At 34.0% G+C, this 13636-nt stretch overlaps 1 protein-coding gene and 1 long non-coding RNA gene across 2 annotated transcripts in view; both read left to right on the forward strand.

The window, feature by feature from the left end:
* LOC21387622 (GTP-binding protein SAR1A) overlaps positions 1-3075 on the forward strand; it is an 8853-nt gene extending 5778 nt beyond the window's left edge. Inside the window, exon 3 of the mRNA XM_024165864.1 lies at positions 2633-3075. Coding sequence (XP_024021632.1) covers positions 2633-2953 — 321 coding nt within the window. The 3' untranslated portion in view covers positions 2954-3075. The remainder of the gene's footprint in view (positions 1-2632) is intronic.
* Positions 3076-11228: 8153 nt separating this feature from the next.
* LOC112091670 lies at positions 11229-12924 on the forward strand. Its single transcript, XR_002902256.1, has 3 exons — positions 11229-11377; positions 11460-11722; positions 12612-12924. It is a non-coding gene; the product is annotated as an uncharacterized LOC112091670 (long non-coding RNA).
* The last annotated feature ends 712 nt before the right edge of the window (positions 12925-13636 follow it).

The raw sequence follows: 13636 nt of genomic DNA on the forward strand, positions 1-13636 counted from the left end.
AATGTCCTTGAGCATATTAACTCGAAAAAATTAAATTACTTAGTTATTGCATCAACGATCTCTTTTTTCATGAATGGTCGTATCCCTGTTGGCAATAATCGCTGCATTATGATGTGACAGTCATGTGATTTTAGCCCAGTAATTTTATTCTTCCCTTCGATCACATTTTTCTTTAAATTTGAAGCAAATCCATCAGGAAACCTTACTGATTTTAAAAAATCACAAAACTTTTTACTGTCGTCGGGAGATAGTGTATAAGACGCATGTGATTTCATTCAACGATCACCGTCTTTATACAAATGCAACTCCTTGCGCACCCCCATATTTTGCAGATCGATTCTCGCCTTATCCGTATCCTTACTTTTTCCGTCAATGTCTAGAATTATGCCCAATAAGCTGTCGCATACATTCTTCTCAATATGCATGACATCTAAGTTGTGACGTAATGACAATGACTTCCAATAAGGCAACTCCCAAAAGATACTCTTCTTTGTCCAATTAAGCTCGCTTGTTACCACCATACTTTTCATGTTTACCAGGCAATCTGACTAACACATTTTCTAACTGAGCTAAGATTTGGTGAACAGATTTTCGAGCCGGTGGAGGTCGTTTCTCAACCTTACCATCAAACTTTTTATTTTTTCTCAGCCCATGATTTATAGGAAGCCATTGCCGATGGCTAACAAAACAAGTCTTACTTGTTATCTTCTTTGAAGGGGTTACATCGTTGTAAGTTGGGCATGCTAAATAGTCCTGACCACTCCATCCAGATAAACTACTACGAGTAGGAAAATCATTAACTGTCATGAGCAACACAACCCACATCGGAAATGATGTATTCAAAACTGTGTCACGTACAATTACTCCTTCATTTTCTATTTTCTGTTGAAGACATGCACAGGTCAGTGCCAAAACGACGTGTCATTTTTTTTGCACTGGACCTGATTTAGAGTCTTCTCATTTGCTAACTTTAATTTGTGTCTTAAATTAAGTATAACTTCTTTTTAGCATATAATCATATTTCATTTAATTTCTTATGATATTTCATATTGTGTATTTATTTGTGCATAAGTTAATTGTATTTTATTTTGTGCATTACATAATATGAAACATTAAATTGCTAATTAATTATGAGAATATGGAGGAATGCATATACTGACTTGTGCATGTCTTCAACAGAAAACAGAAAATGACATGTCGTTTTATAAACCAAAGGCAAAAAGCCATGTAGTTTCTTCATGTTGCTTGCACATTTCCTTAATTGAAAACGATGTGTCGTTTTCATAGCCAAATGAAAATGACATGTCGTTTTGGCACTGGCCTGCGCATATCTTCAACAGAAAACGACATGTCGTTTTATAAACCAAAAGGCAACGACATGTAGTTTCTTCCTGTTGCTTGCGCTTTTCTTTAACTGAAAACAACGTGTTGTTTTCCTAGTCAAATGAAAACAACATGTCGTTTTGGCACTGGCCTATGCATGTTTGTAACAGAAGACGACATGTCGTTTTATAAACCAAAAGGCAAAATGACATGTCATTTTTTACCACCCGTGAATCATCTTCAACCTCCAGTCGGGTCGTCTTCGACCCTGTATCAACCCGAAATGAAATCCGACGGTTTCTCAGCTTCCAGGACACCAAAATCGATGTTTAAAAACACAAAAATGATAGAAATTCGATTTCTTAGGACTCGTTCATTTCACCGATTCGAGTTTTCAGTTTTAGGTTTCTATAGTAAAAAGCTCTCAGAAAATGTCACATCAAAATTTTCTACTACAATAAAAAACTCTCAAAAAATGTCATATCTCAACTCGAATTGAAAACTCGAATCCGCGAAGTGAACAAGGCCCTAATGATTCCTAATCTCAGTTTCCATAAAAAAATGTCTAAATCATAACCTTGAATTCAAAAGTTTTCACACTGACAAAGATTAAAACAGAGTGAAGAACAACAAAGCAAAGACAAACTAAGGCTCTAATACCAACTGTTAGAATTTCTTAATGATCTAAACATGCTCTTAACAATCCTAAATAGCAATTAGATCAAATGCGGAATTTAAAGAAACAGATTGAAGAGAACCTCCTGCCATTGCCGTTTTCACTCACTCAAGGTTATGAAAAGTGTTTGATTCGGGTTAAGGCTCTTCTAAACCTCACGCAATCTCTGTTTGATGGTGTATTTTGGCAATTGAAAGAGACTACAGGCTTAGGGGACCAAAACCAACGTACATTGCCCTTTTAATAGACTCTACCCATCACAGAGTTCTTCTCGAACGTGCACAAGACGTGGGCAACTGAGGGTGGACGTGGTTAATCACGTCCCTAAAGTGATGGAATGTGATGGACCACATTGTTCGGTTGGTTACCGAAGTTTAAGGGAAAAGAATATCCAACATATAGAAGTTGAATATAGCGACACGTGATTCTTGAACACGTTTAAGAATATCCCGGGGAGAAGTCTTTTGCTGATTGTTTAATAAAAAATTCTATGGAATCTGAATTAGTGGGGCCTTCCATAGTCCACTATGCTTAATTTTTGTTCTTGTCTTGCTTTACTATACCAGGTCTCTGATTTATTTACTGGGCTTCCATTTTATTTTTAAAGAAATTTGCTTTATTTTGTGTGTGAAGGTGGACGCGGTTGTTTACCTGGTGGATGCTTTTGACAAGGAGAGATTCGCCGAGTCAAAAAAAGAGTTGGATGCTCTCCTCTCCGACGAGGTATTGGCGAATGTTCCGTTTCTTATTTTGGGAAACAAGATCGATATCCCATATGCTGCTTCAGAAGATGAGCTGCGCTATAGCCTGGGCCTGACCAACTTTACCACAGGCAAAGGTAAGGTAAACTTGGCAGATTCAAATGTCCGCCCGCTTGAGGTCTTCATGTGCAGCATTGTAAGGAAAATGGGCTATGGAGATGGTTTCAAGTGGCTTTCTCAGTACATTAAGTAGAGGGCAGTAGGACGGTAAAATTAAAGATTTGGTTTATAGTGCTTAATTCTTACTTTCTTATTCCATGAAATGACAAACACACCCCATTATAAGTGTTTTATAGATTTTGTCTCCCTTCTCTTGCACTTCTCTTTGTTAGTTTTTAGACGCTACATATTCATCGAAGTCTATATTGTATAATGATTGGGCAAACTTGTCGCAAGTGTGAAAGTGAAACCATCTAAGTATTGCATGGATTGTTAAAATGATCAACCAAATGCAAAAGAAAAGTTTGTATTATCCAGGAGATAAAAGGATATCAATGGAGATTAGAGAACCGACAAATTTAACGTTTGCGGGTTTAGAAAACTGGAGTTATCATCACGGCTGAAAAAAACACTTGCAGAATTGGCTTGCAAGCGAGTTAATAGAGTGCGGCCACATAATGAGGTCAGTTGAAGTCAACAAAAAAAAAAAAAAAAACAACGTGCTGGGTCATGTATTTGCATTCATTCATAGATTTGCCTGCACGTGTTGGTTTAGAAGCATTCTTGTGGGTAATTTGGAAGGCTGTCGCTCATTCATACGTTTAAACTAGAGCTATAAGCTTAGGCTGGGATAAACGGGCCAGCTTGAAGCCCACTATTGTTGTCACGGGCCTAGTCTGGTCTGGCCCTAAATTTTTTGGACTTAGAGCTGAGTTAAGCTGGGCTGACTCTCTCTCCTTTAGGGTTGGGACGGCTCGTTTCAAACATCATATTTTTAAAGATTTCTTTTGAAAATACTTTATAAAATTCCAGACCGAGCCGGACCAACCTTAAACTTTTTGGGTTTAGGACCGGACTAGGCGACCTTAAAACAGTGAAGCATTTTGAAATTTCTATATTAGTTATATATAACAAGTTACTATGGTCAACATACATCACCCACCTCTGCTCAAAGCCATATTCTCTTATAGAACACCCAAGGACCACTAGGTATGATTTGTAGTGTTCAAAAGGTATCATTCTTTGGTATGACTTGTTTAAGCAGCACAAAGCACTTAATTTTAATTCAAAAGGTATGATTTTTTGTGTTCCTCTGTTTCGCAGGCTAGCATGTCTTGGCAAGAAAAGAGGAGCTTGGCTTTGCATGTTGATCTTCAGTCATAGTTTATCTTATATTCTTAAAAAAAAAAAAAAAAACACATAGGTCGGCACATACATCGAATATATTAGAGGCAAAGCACATGAAACTGCAAAAGATGGTAACACTATCTTTCAGGAAATCAATACAAATTTAGTAATTTATTTACTGATAGTAATTGTCACAACAAACTTTTGCATACTTAGGCAACATTCTATGGTTCAGGATCAAGAACTCTTAGGCATGTCAAAGGATTCATAGTCCCAGCAATGGAAACTTAGTGAGGCAAAAGAGTCATGAACATTAGTTTAATATAGGTAGCAAAAATATAAAAACTGCAATAACACCTAAGTACAACTTTTGAGCAGAAACAACATTGATACAACATAGACACCATTAGTTACTTAGTTTCCATTAATATGCAACAACACGAACAATTATCTGAATAATTATAAGATGCTAGTATATCTCGAATTCTTTGTTGGAAATATTTTCAATCAATGATGGGGGATACATCGTATTATACAACATCAAACTGATGCCCAATATTCATGTATCATCAATGATTTGGCATGCATAAATATTATAAAAAGATATGGTGTTCAATCATGACAATTTTTTTAATTAACAACAAGCCATCGTTGTATGATCGAAGCAGCACATTTAGCAGATTCATTTGACTTCCATTACTGTCATTATACCTATCAACAAAATCTTTATAAAAAAAAAAAAAAAAAAAAAAAAAAAAAAAAAAAAAAAAAACAAGAAGAAGAAGAAAATTTTCGTCTACCAAGACTCTTGACTATGTCTCACAATTCCCTATGAACAAAGTAGCCGAAATAATGTACTGTGTACATGTATAAGTGAATAAACGTGAAGGTCCATTTTAATAAACAGTTGAAGTGAAGAAAGGAATGGCTATGGTGGAAGAGTGACCTGGAGACGTTGAATTGCTTGTTGGAAAGTGAGAACCGAGGGTTTCTGGGGCATAGAATTTGAATCCTTCAAGGAGTGCAGAAGAGCTGCGGAGTTACAAATCGCAGAGATGGAAGCTCTGGAGAACCGGCGGCGGAGAGCGGCGTCGAGTTTGCGGTGGAAGCGGTTAGAGTGGAAGAAGGTTAGCTGAGAGGGCTGGGGTCTGAGAACCGAATCGCCATGGCTCTTCTTTTCAAGCTTTTGGAAGAGAGAGAGAGAGAGATAGAGAGTTGACAAAAGTGGACAAAAATGAAAGAAAAAAAAAACAGAGTGGTCTCGAAAACGAAACGGATTTCAATTCAAGTTTAGATGTGATATTTTATAAAATTTTTTAATTATAATAAAAAAATTAAATATAATATTTTTAAAAAAATTTTAATTATAAAAATTTAAAATTAAAAACTTAAATGAGTAAGACTAAGAAAAATTCGTTTTGAAGAGAAACCAAACTTAAAGGATGCAGTGGTGGAATTGAAAATACATCGTGTCATCAACTTAATTCATGTTTGGTCATCAACTTAATTATAGTATACATTTTGTTTGGTATTACTTCGTCCTACTATAATTCATGTGCAAAGGGTTTTCATACTTAAAAGTTACTAGAAACATAATCTAATAACCTAAAATTCATCTTTTAATGACGTTTAGTTCATAGATTTAAAATCATGATTCAGAATCATTCTGATTTACGTATATTTTTTATAAGAGAAAATACTGTAGCGAATCACGAATCATGATATAAATCATGACACGAATATACTAACCAAACGCACCCTAAACTATCAATTCCTTTATCAATTGAAACTCAAACATCAACTTAGTAAATTTTCTCCATACTCTAAACCATTCGGCCAAGGTAAAAAAAAGAAAAGGAAAACTGAAATCTCACCTTAGAATAGAAGAATGAAAAACAAACTCCGGAATCACTAATCCTCAGTAGTTCGATCGATTCTCGCTTAAAACTTACTTTTCTTCACTTTTAGTAATTTTTTTATTCTTCTCTCTCTTGGATGAACTCTCACGGGTTCTTGACATGAAATATGACCATTTCATTGTGTTTTTTCACTAATAAACTGACCTTCCCAAAAGCAAGGGTTCAAGTTGTAAATTTTGACTTTTCTAAAGATCATTTTGCAAAATTCACTAAAATATCTCATTCCTTCTTCACCAAGTTGGCCGGCCATTCCTTCATCCCTCTTTTCACATGTCAAAATCTCCTCCATCCATTATTTTGTTATTTTTAATCTCAACCATTGATTATTTAATAATTATTTTATTTTATTTCAGCTTAATTTCATGTTCAGTGCGCGTTTTATCTGCGTTTTTCAGACAGTTGGTCAACTTAGTTAACTTTGAACATTTTTTACTAACTTTTTGAGAGTGACGTTTTGGTCAACTCTTGGTTAACAAACTTTGATCCGGTCCACTTAAATCAGTCGAAACCTCAATTTACGCGATACATTAACAATGGTAAATAACATATCTACTAACAATAGAAAACTATTTGAAAATTATATATTATATAAAAAAATGTAATACGCATATTTTTTTTTTATTGTATGAACTAACATTTTGGGATAAAATGAGAGAAAAAAAAATACATTGAGCAAAATATATCCTGTCATAGGCAATGAGCAGGAAAAAAAAAAACGAAGACATCGGGAAAAGAAAAAAAGAAAAAGAAAAAAAAACTGTACCAAAATTTGTTTGGTGTTACTTCGTCCCATTAAGGCTTGAGCATGTATATGTATACATGTGTGTATATATTACCTTAGGAATTATATACGAGACGCCATTTGAAAGCCGCTCAAACAAGAAATACAACAACATTTGGTCCTTTGTCAACCTACTGTGTAAAATAACGAGTGCAAAGAGAAATGTGTGAAGTGGGAGTGGGAATGTGGTCTGATTTAGAGAGAAATAGTGGCTTGTTATTACGTAAGCTTGTTTGAAAAAGATGAAAGATACATGTTAAAATTTTAAGTTAGCATCTGAAAAAGAGTGTATTTTAACTGCAATATTTCACCCAAAAAAACAAAGCAATAATATTATTGTTGTGGGAGAAAATGTGGAGGACGCGTGGAGAAATGACAATATGACACGTGGCTTTAACCTCTCTTCGCAAAATAACAACCCTTAACGTCTAGGACTCCCTTCCATTCCGTCGCAAATAGCCCAAGTAAGAAGTCCAACTTAGGGCGTCGATTTCATCTGGCGTCGATAGGTTGTACCGTCGACCTTACAACATAGAAATCCATCGTCATAAAATCCACCGCCAAGAAGGACAATTGGGCTAAATAACACTGGCGACGAGGAGAATGCTCATTGGGAAAAAGCCTGACGTGACAAGTTACGTACAGTAATGAGGAATGTCTGCAATGCAGGCATTAATTGCAAACCCTTAAACTGCCCCATGGGGGACAGAAAATGGTTACAGGTACGCACAAAGCCGTAATAGGAGACTAATTGGCTGAGTGAACAATACTCCAAGTGATTAGTGGGCTACGTCTGGGCCTAAAAAAGAAGAGCACTTGAGTGCTTCTGCCTACAAAGGAAACCCACCCAGCGAAGGAAGCTCCAATATAAAAGAGGCAAAGCCCCATACAGAAAAGGGGTTCACGTCCAAAGAAGAGAAAGAAGAACAAGAGAGCAATTGATGTAAATTGTAATCACCTCAAAAGGAATATACAACTACAGTGGATGTAGCTCTGATTTAATAGAGTGAACCACTATAAAATCTCTTGTGTTCCTTTACTTTAAAGCATTATCTTTCCAAATTGCTCATCCCTCTAAAGGCTTCAAACACCTTCGGCACAAAACTCTTACATATAACCTATATTAAAGCCGGTAATCCGACGGGAAACCTAGAGGTAACCCGGCCTATTTTTGTTGACAAAAATTCACCGTTAACAATTACAATCAAATTTTAAATCCAAATATAACATGCAACAAAAATAATGAAAATTCTTCAAACGCGTTCCGATGAAATCCAAGAAAAAGGAAGTCAACAACGCCTAACGGATATCCAAGGGCTCCCCCTCGTTTTCAACTAAAGCTGTGCGCATTGACAAGCTAAATTGGTGTAGCAACGAGAAGATTAAGAACGAGCACAAAAATGGAGAGCATTAATTGTATAGAAGCCACTCACTCCAATGTCATCCATGAATAGTAGAAAATAAAAATCTGAATTGCTGAAACTAAAAAAAAAAGTTATTATAGGTTGTTAAATCACATAATGAGCACATACATTGCTTCATCTTTTGCCTACTTTAACACCCCTAACATTGTATTAATATCAATAGGGCCGGCAATATAGATCACGACACGATAGCACGACTTGAAAATGATATGAATTTCACGGGTTAAGGTTGAGAAAAAAAGAGATTCAGGTCAAAATTGGGTCGACCTGAAATTGACACAAAAAACACGGGTCAATTTCGGGTTGGACCCGCAACCCGAACACAACACGACACTCGTAAAAAACTAAAAAAATACATATATTTTTCATTATATATTTTTTATTTTATTATGAATTTATGATATTATGATAGTTATACTCAAAATCTTATACAATTATTTGTTTAATTTCAATGGATGTTATTGTATTTTAGTGTGTTATGAATTTTAAGTTATTTCTAATATGTAAAAAATTAAATAAAAGTATACAATTTTCGTGTCAATTTCGGGTTCACGGGTCAATTTCTTGTCACGGGTCATTTTCATGTCGTGTCAACCCGTAAAGTTATCGTGTTGCGGTTTTTAAAACATTTTGTGTCACGAGTTGTGTTCGGGTTGACTGTAAATTTAGAAAAAAATGATCAAAACACGACACGAACACAATACGTGACACGAAGTGCCACCCTTAGTGTTGATATTTAGGGGTGACAATTCGTGTCACGTGTCGTGTTCGTGTCATATTTTGATCATTTCTTTCTAAATTTACAGTCAACCCGAACACGACATGTGACATGAATTTTTTTAAAAACCACAACACGAACACGACACGACCACTCTATGAGTTGACACGACACGTCACGAAAATTACATGTGACACGAAATTGACCCGTGAACCCGAAAATTGTATACTTTTATTTAGCTTTTTACATATTAGAAATAACTTAAAATTCATAACACACTAAAATATAATAACATCCATTGAAATTAAGCAAATAATAATATAAGATTTTGAGTATAACTATCATGATATCACAAGTTTATAATAAAATAAAAAATATCTAATGAAAAATATATGAATTTTTTATTTTCTACGAGTTTCGTGTCGTGTTCGGATTAGGCGGGTCCAACCCGAAATTGACTCGTATTTTTCGTGTCAATTTCAGGTCAAGCCAATTCTGACCCGAACCTCTTTTTTCTCAACCCTAACCCATAAAATTCGTGTCGTTTTCGAGTCGTGTTGTCGTGTCATTTTCGAATCGTGTTGTCGTGTCATGACACATATTGCCGGTCCTAATAAACACACAAGTAAGACCCAGATTCAATGCAAACTTAGTATTACGCCAAGCATAGTTACAAAGTAAAGCTCTACAAATTGAATACCTTTATAGGGAAATCTAACTTACCGACGCATCCGATTGAAATATCGAGCACATTCTGTCACCCTAACAAAGTCTCTTGAGTCCAAGATGTTAAAAGTATGTGATGCTTTGAGAAGCTGATTTTGAAGAAGATATCGAAACCAATAAGAAACAACGACTAAAATATATCAGTTAAAATAATGAGAAAAAAGCGAATAAAAGCTTAAACATAAGAGTGATAGCTAGACCAGAAGTAAGTAAGGAGCCATATTCTTCCTCAAAAAAAAAAAAAAAAAAAAAAAAAAAAATTCAAATTCTTTTAAAAGACTTTGAATTATAGGTCTCCCGAACTCTATAATTTTCTAAGTTGTATCATCTAATAGTCACATTTAAAATCTCCTCTCCTGAGTGTTAGATTCTAAATACTAAATTGTCTAATTTATGGTCAGTAATAAAAAGCATTAAGAACAAAATAATATAAATAAACTGAATAGAAAATCTCTTAAAATAAATAAAACAATAAAAGACATAATATCAGGCATAGGCTACATTGTTCCTCTAGACAAAAGAAAATTAAAACATAACAAAATAAATCAAGGATTCCAACATCTTAAATCACAAAAAATATGAAGATAAGAAAATTAGAAAGAAAATTTATGCGGAGATATCACAGTCCTCCGCATAAATTTTGACTACAATAAAAAGTTCTCACATAAAGTTACACCTTAACTCAAATTAAAAACTCGAATCAACGAACTAAACGGGCCCTAACTCTCTAACTCTTGATCTTCAAAATATTTTCTCTTCTCCTTACGAAGAAAAATCCTAAAAGCTAAAAGTAAAATATCATAAATAAAATAATCCTAAAAGAGATACCCTGAATTCCCCAAAAAGAAATCTCCAAGGACTTGTTCATTTACACCCAAACTCAAAAAAAGTTTGAACTCAAGTTACAACTTTATTCAAGTTCATGTTCTTTTATAAAATTTGAGTTTGAACTTGAGTTTGAGACTAAAATCTGAGTTCAAGTTCCCCCTTCAACTCAGGATTTGTTAATTTACATTTTTTGAGTTAGGGTGAAATGAGTTCAGATATTGATTTGAATTAATGTGTATTTGAGTATTGTTTGAGTTAATACTCTAATTTGAGTTTGTATTGGATGTGTACATTTGAGTTATGGTTTGAATTGAGAATCTATTTGAGTTTGTATTTGTGTAGGTCAAAACTTGAATTTGCATTTAGATGATATTTTAATAAAAACTCAATAGTGATGAAAAATTTTAATAGGGTATATGAGTGAAGTTTTATTCGTCTCTTCGTTGTGAATGTATAGAAAAAAAATCATCTCAATTAAAATTAAAACAAAAAAATTATGACATTTTTAAAAATAAAAAATATTATTTATTAACTTAAATTTAAATTTAAATTTTTAATAGTTGATCAATGTGCTATTTACTTAATAGAAATAAATAGCCCATTGATCAAATATTATAAATTAATAGGCCCTTTTAGTTTCATATATTTTATTTTTTCAAATTTATCCCTTTTATTTTTTTCTTTCTCACCGAATCTCTCCCCTCTCTTTCTAGTTTTTGCGTCCTCTCTCTCTGGTCACGCTCTCTCTCTCTCTCTCCTCTCTCTCCCGATGGCTCTCTCTTCCCTCCCTCTCGCTCTTCGTTCTCTCTCCCAAGAGACTGCGAGTGAATACATAAATATGAGAAATCTGGTTTGATGCGTAAGAAAGAAATGACAAAAGTTTCTAGTGCATTGTTGGACACAAATTCTGTTTCCATGGATGAGAAAGCTCTGGGTAAACATTGAAAATTACATTGTTTATAAATTTATTGTTTATGAATTCTTCTCCGTCAAAATTTAAACTGAAAATTTCCTAGATCTGTTTTTAACACCGCTGCCTCCGATCGATACCGTCGCCAGCGAAGACGACGCATTCGAAAGCCAGAGAAGACGAAATCCGATGAGATCTCCAGATCAGATATCGCATCGCAATCTCCGGTCGTCGTCGCGAGCTTCCAGACGGAGCTTCCACCGTCCGGCGGCGTGAGTTTGAGAGATCCTAGCCGAGATGCCATGGACGGCAAGAGATGAGGAGAGAGAGAACCAGATCGATGAAAGAGAGAGAATTTGGATGTTTTTGGTAAGTATTTGAGGGCTTGTTCTGCAAGTTTTCTTGAGTTAAATTTTTTAGTCGAGTTTAAATTAAATTTGAGTTATAATTTAAGTTAAATTTATAATTTGAGTTTATGTTTAATTATGTATATTTAAATTATGATTTGAGATTAAATTAATTCTTGAGTTGTGAATAAGATCTTAAAATTTTTTTATTTTTTTCATTTAATTAATTTTATATAATTTAATTTAAATAAATAAATGTGAATAAATAAATTTAAAAACAAAATAAGTATTTTTTTCATTTAATAAATTAAAATACCGTATAAAAAATAAAAAATTAAGATGAGTTTCCATTTTTTGTTTGATTTATATATATATACACACACAATACAATAGAGAGAGTGGCTACGAAATCAAAACGCAGCTACGAACCTGTGTGGATTCATCCTAATAAACCTTCTTTGGCGGAGTTTACCACACATATTCTCTCTCTCTCTCCCTCCCCTCTTTTTTTATTAAAGAATCCACCTCCAGATTTTCTCTACTACTTCTGCTTTCTAATCTTCGTTGGATCTCCAAGGTTCGTTTTTCTCTCTTCACTTTTCTCTTTTTTTTTTCTCTGTTTATTTTTCTTTTTGGATCTCTGTAAACGTTGGGATTGCGAGGATTTTCCAATCCGAAAAATCGACATTAAAATTTTTATTATTTCATTTCGTTTTCGTTGTTTATGGTAAAGGAAGGAACTGTGAAATTGTGAAAATGTTGTTGGTTTTGGTAACGGATCTGTTTCTTTTGTTTAGGACTGTGGTATGGTTGATGTTTAGATGTACACACACACATAATATATATACCGTATAAAAAATCTATTTTTTTTAATAGATGATTGGGCTTCTTTTTTGTTTGATTTTATATAGAGATGGATTTTTCGGTGGAGGATTCGGGAGAGTTAGAACGGCTGCCTAAAAAATTCATCTATTTCTCTTTCCCCACTTACTTTTCTCGGCAACCAAACAAACCAGAGGCAGCAACGGGCATGAATCTTCACTGTAGAAATACAAAGAAGTTACTCAAGTTGCAGTGGGAAGGGGAACTCGAATAAAGCAGGGTAACTCAAATTAATTTTTGAGTTTGAGTTTGAGTGTCGTTCGAGTTCTCACACGTCGAACGCAGACTTGAGTAAAGTTTACTCTCGAGTGGGTCTTTCTCGAGTAAAATAGAGCAACCGAACATGGCCTTAGTTGTCATTTTAGTATTTATTTTACATGTAGACATTTTTGAAATTTTATTGTGTAAATCCATATTTATATTAAGGTATGTTTATTTAAGTGATTTGAGTTTAAAATTTAAATTTTGTTACAGTAAATAACTCTAAAAAATAGTCACATTTAATTTTTTTATTACAGTAAAAATTATCATATAAAATCACATTTTAAATTAAATTAAAAATTCGAATCAACGAACTAAACTGACATTAAGTTGACCTATTTACTAGTATTTCATATAAAGATTCGTGTCATGGTTCGTAGTCCGTTATAATATTTTCTCTCATAAAAAACATACGTAAACTGAGAATAATTTTAAATTATAGTTCTGAATCCGTAAACTAAACGTTCACTAACTTTTTTAAAATTTAGGCCTACTAATTTTTTTTTTCCTCTATCAAATTAGCTTATTTCCCTCTTTCACCCTAAATAAAAACTAGAAGTCTAGGACACCAAAATGATACCCGTGGCTTTCCCGTAGAAAATGGACACAAACAAAATTCGGTTTGGTGATGTTAAGGTTAAAGTAAATCTAATCGACCATCATTCCGTACTTGACGAGAAGTTGTCCGAGTTCAAGACTTAACAAAAAAGTGTTAGAATGGAGTTGGTAACAAATTACGTAAATATGGCCAGTTGACGTAGTAGTGCAAATCGTGTGGTTTTCCAATGGTTAT

This window comes from Morus notabilis, unplaced genomic scaffold (assembly GCF_000414095.1).
Source record: "Morus notabilis unplaced genomic scaffold, ASM41409v2 Scaffold756, whole genome shotgun sequence".
NCBI classification, from domain to species: Eukaryota; Viridiplantae; Streptophyta; class Magnoliopsida; order Rosales; family Moraceae; genus Morus; species Morus notabilis.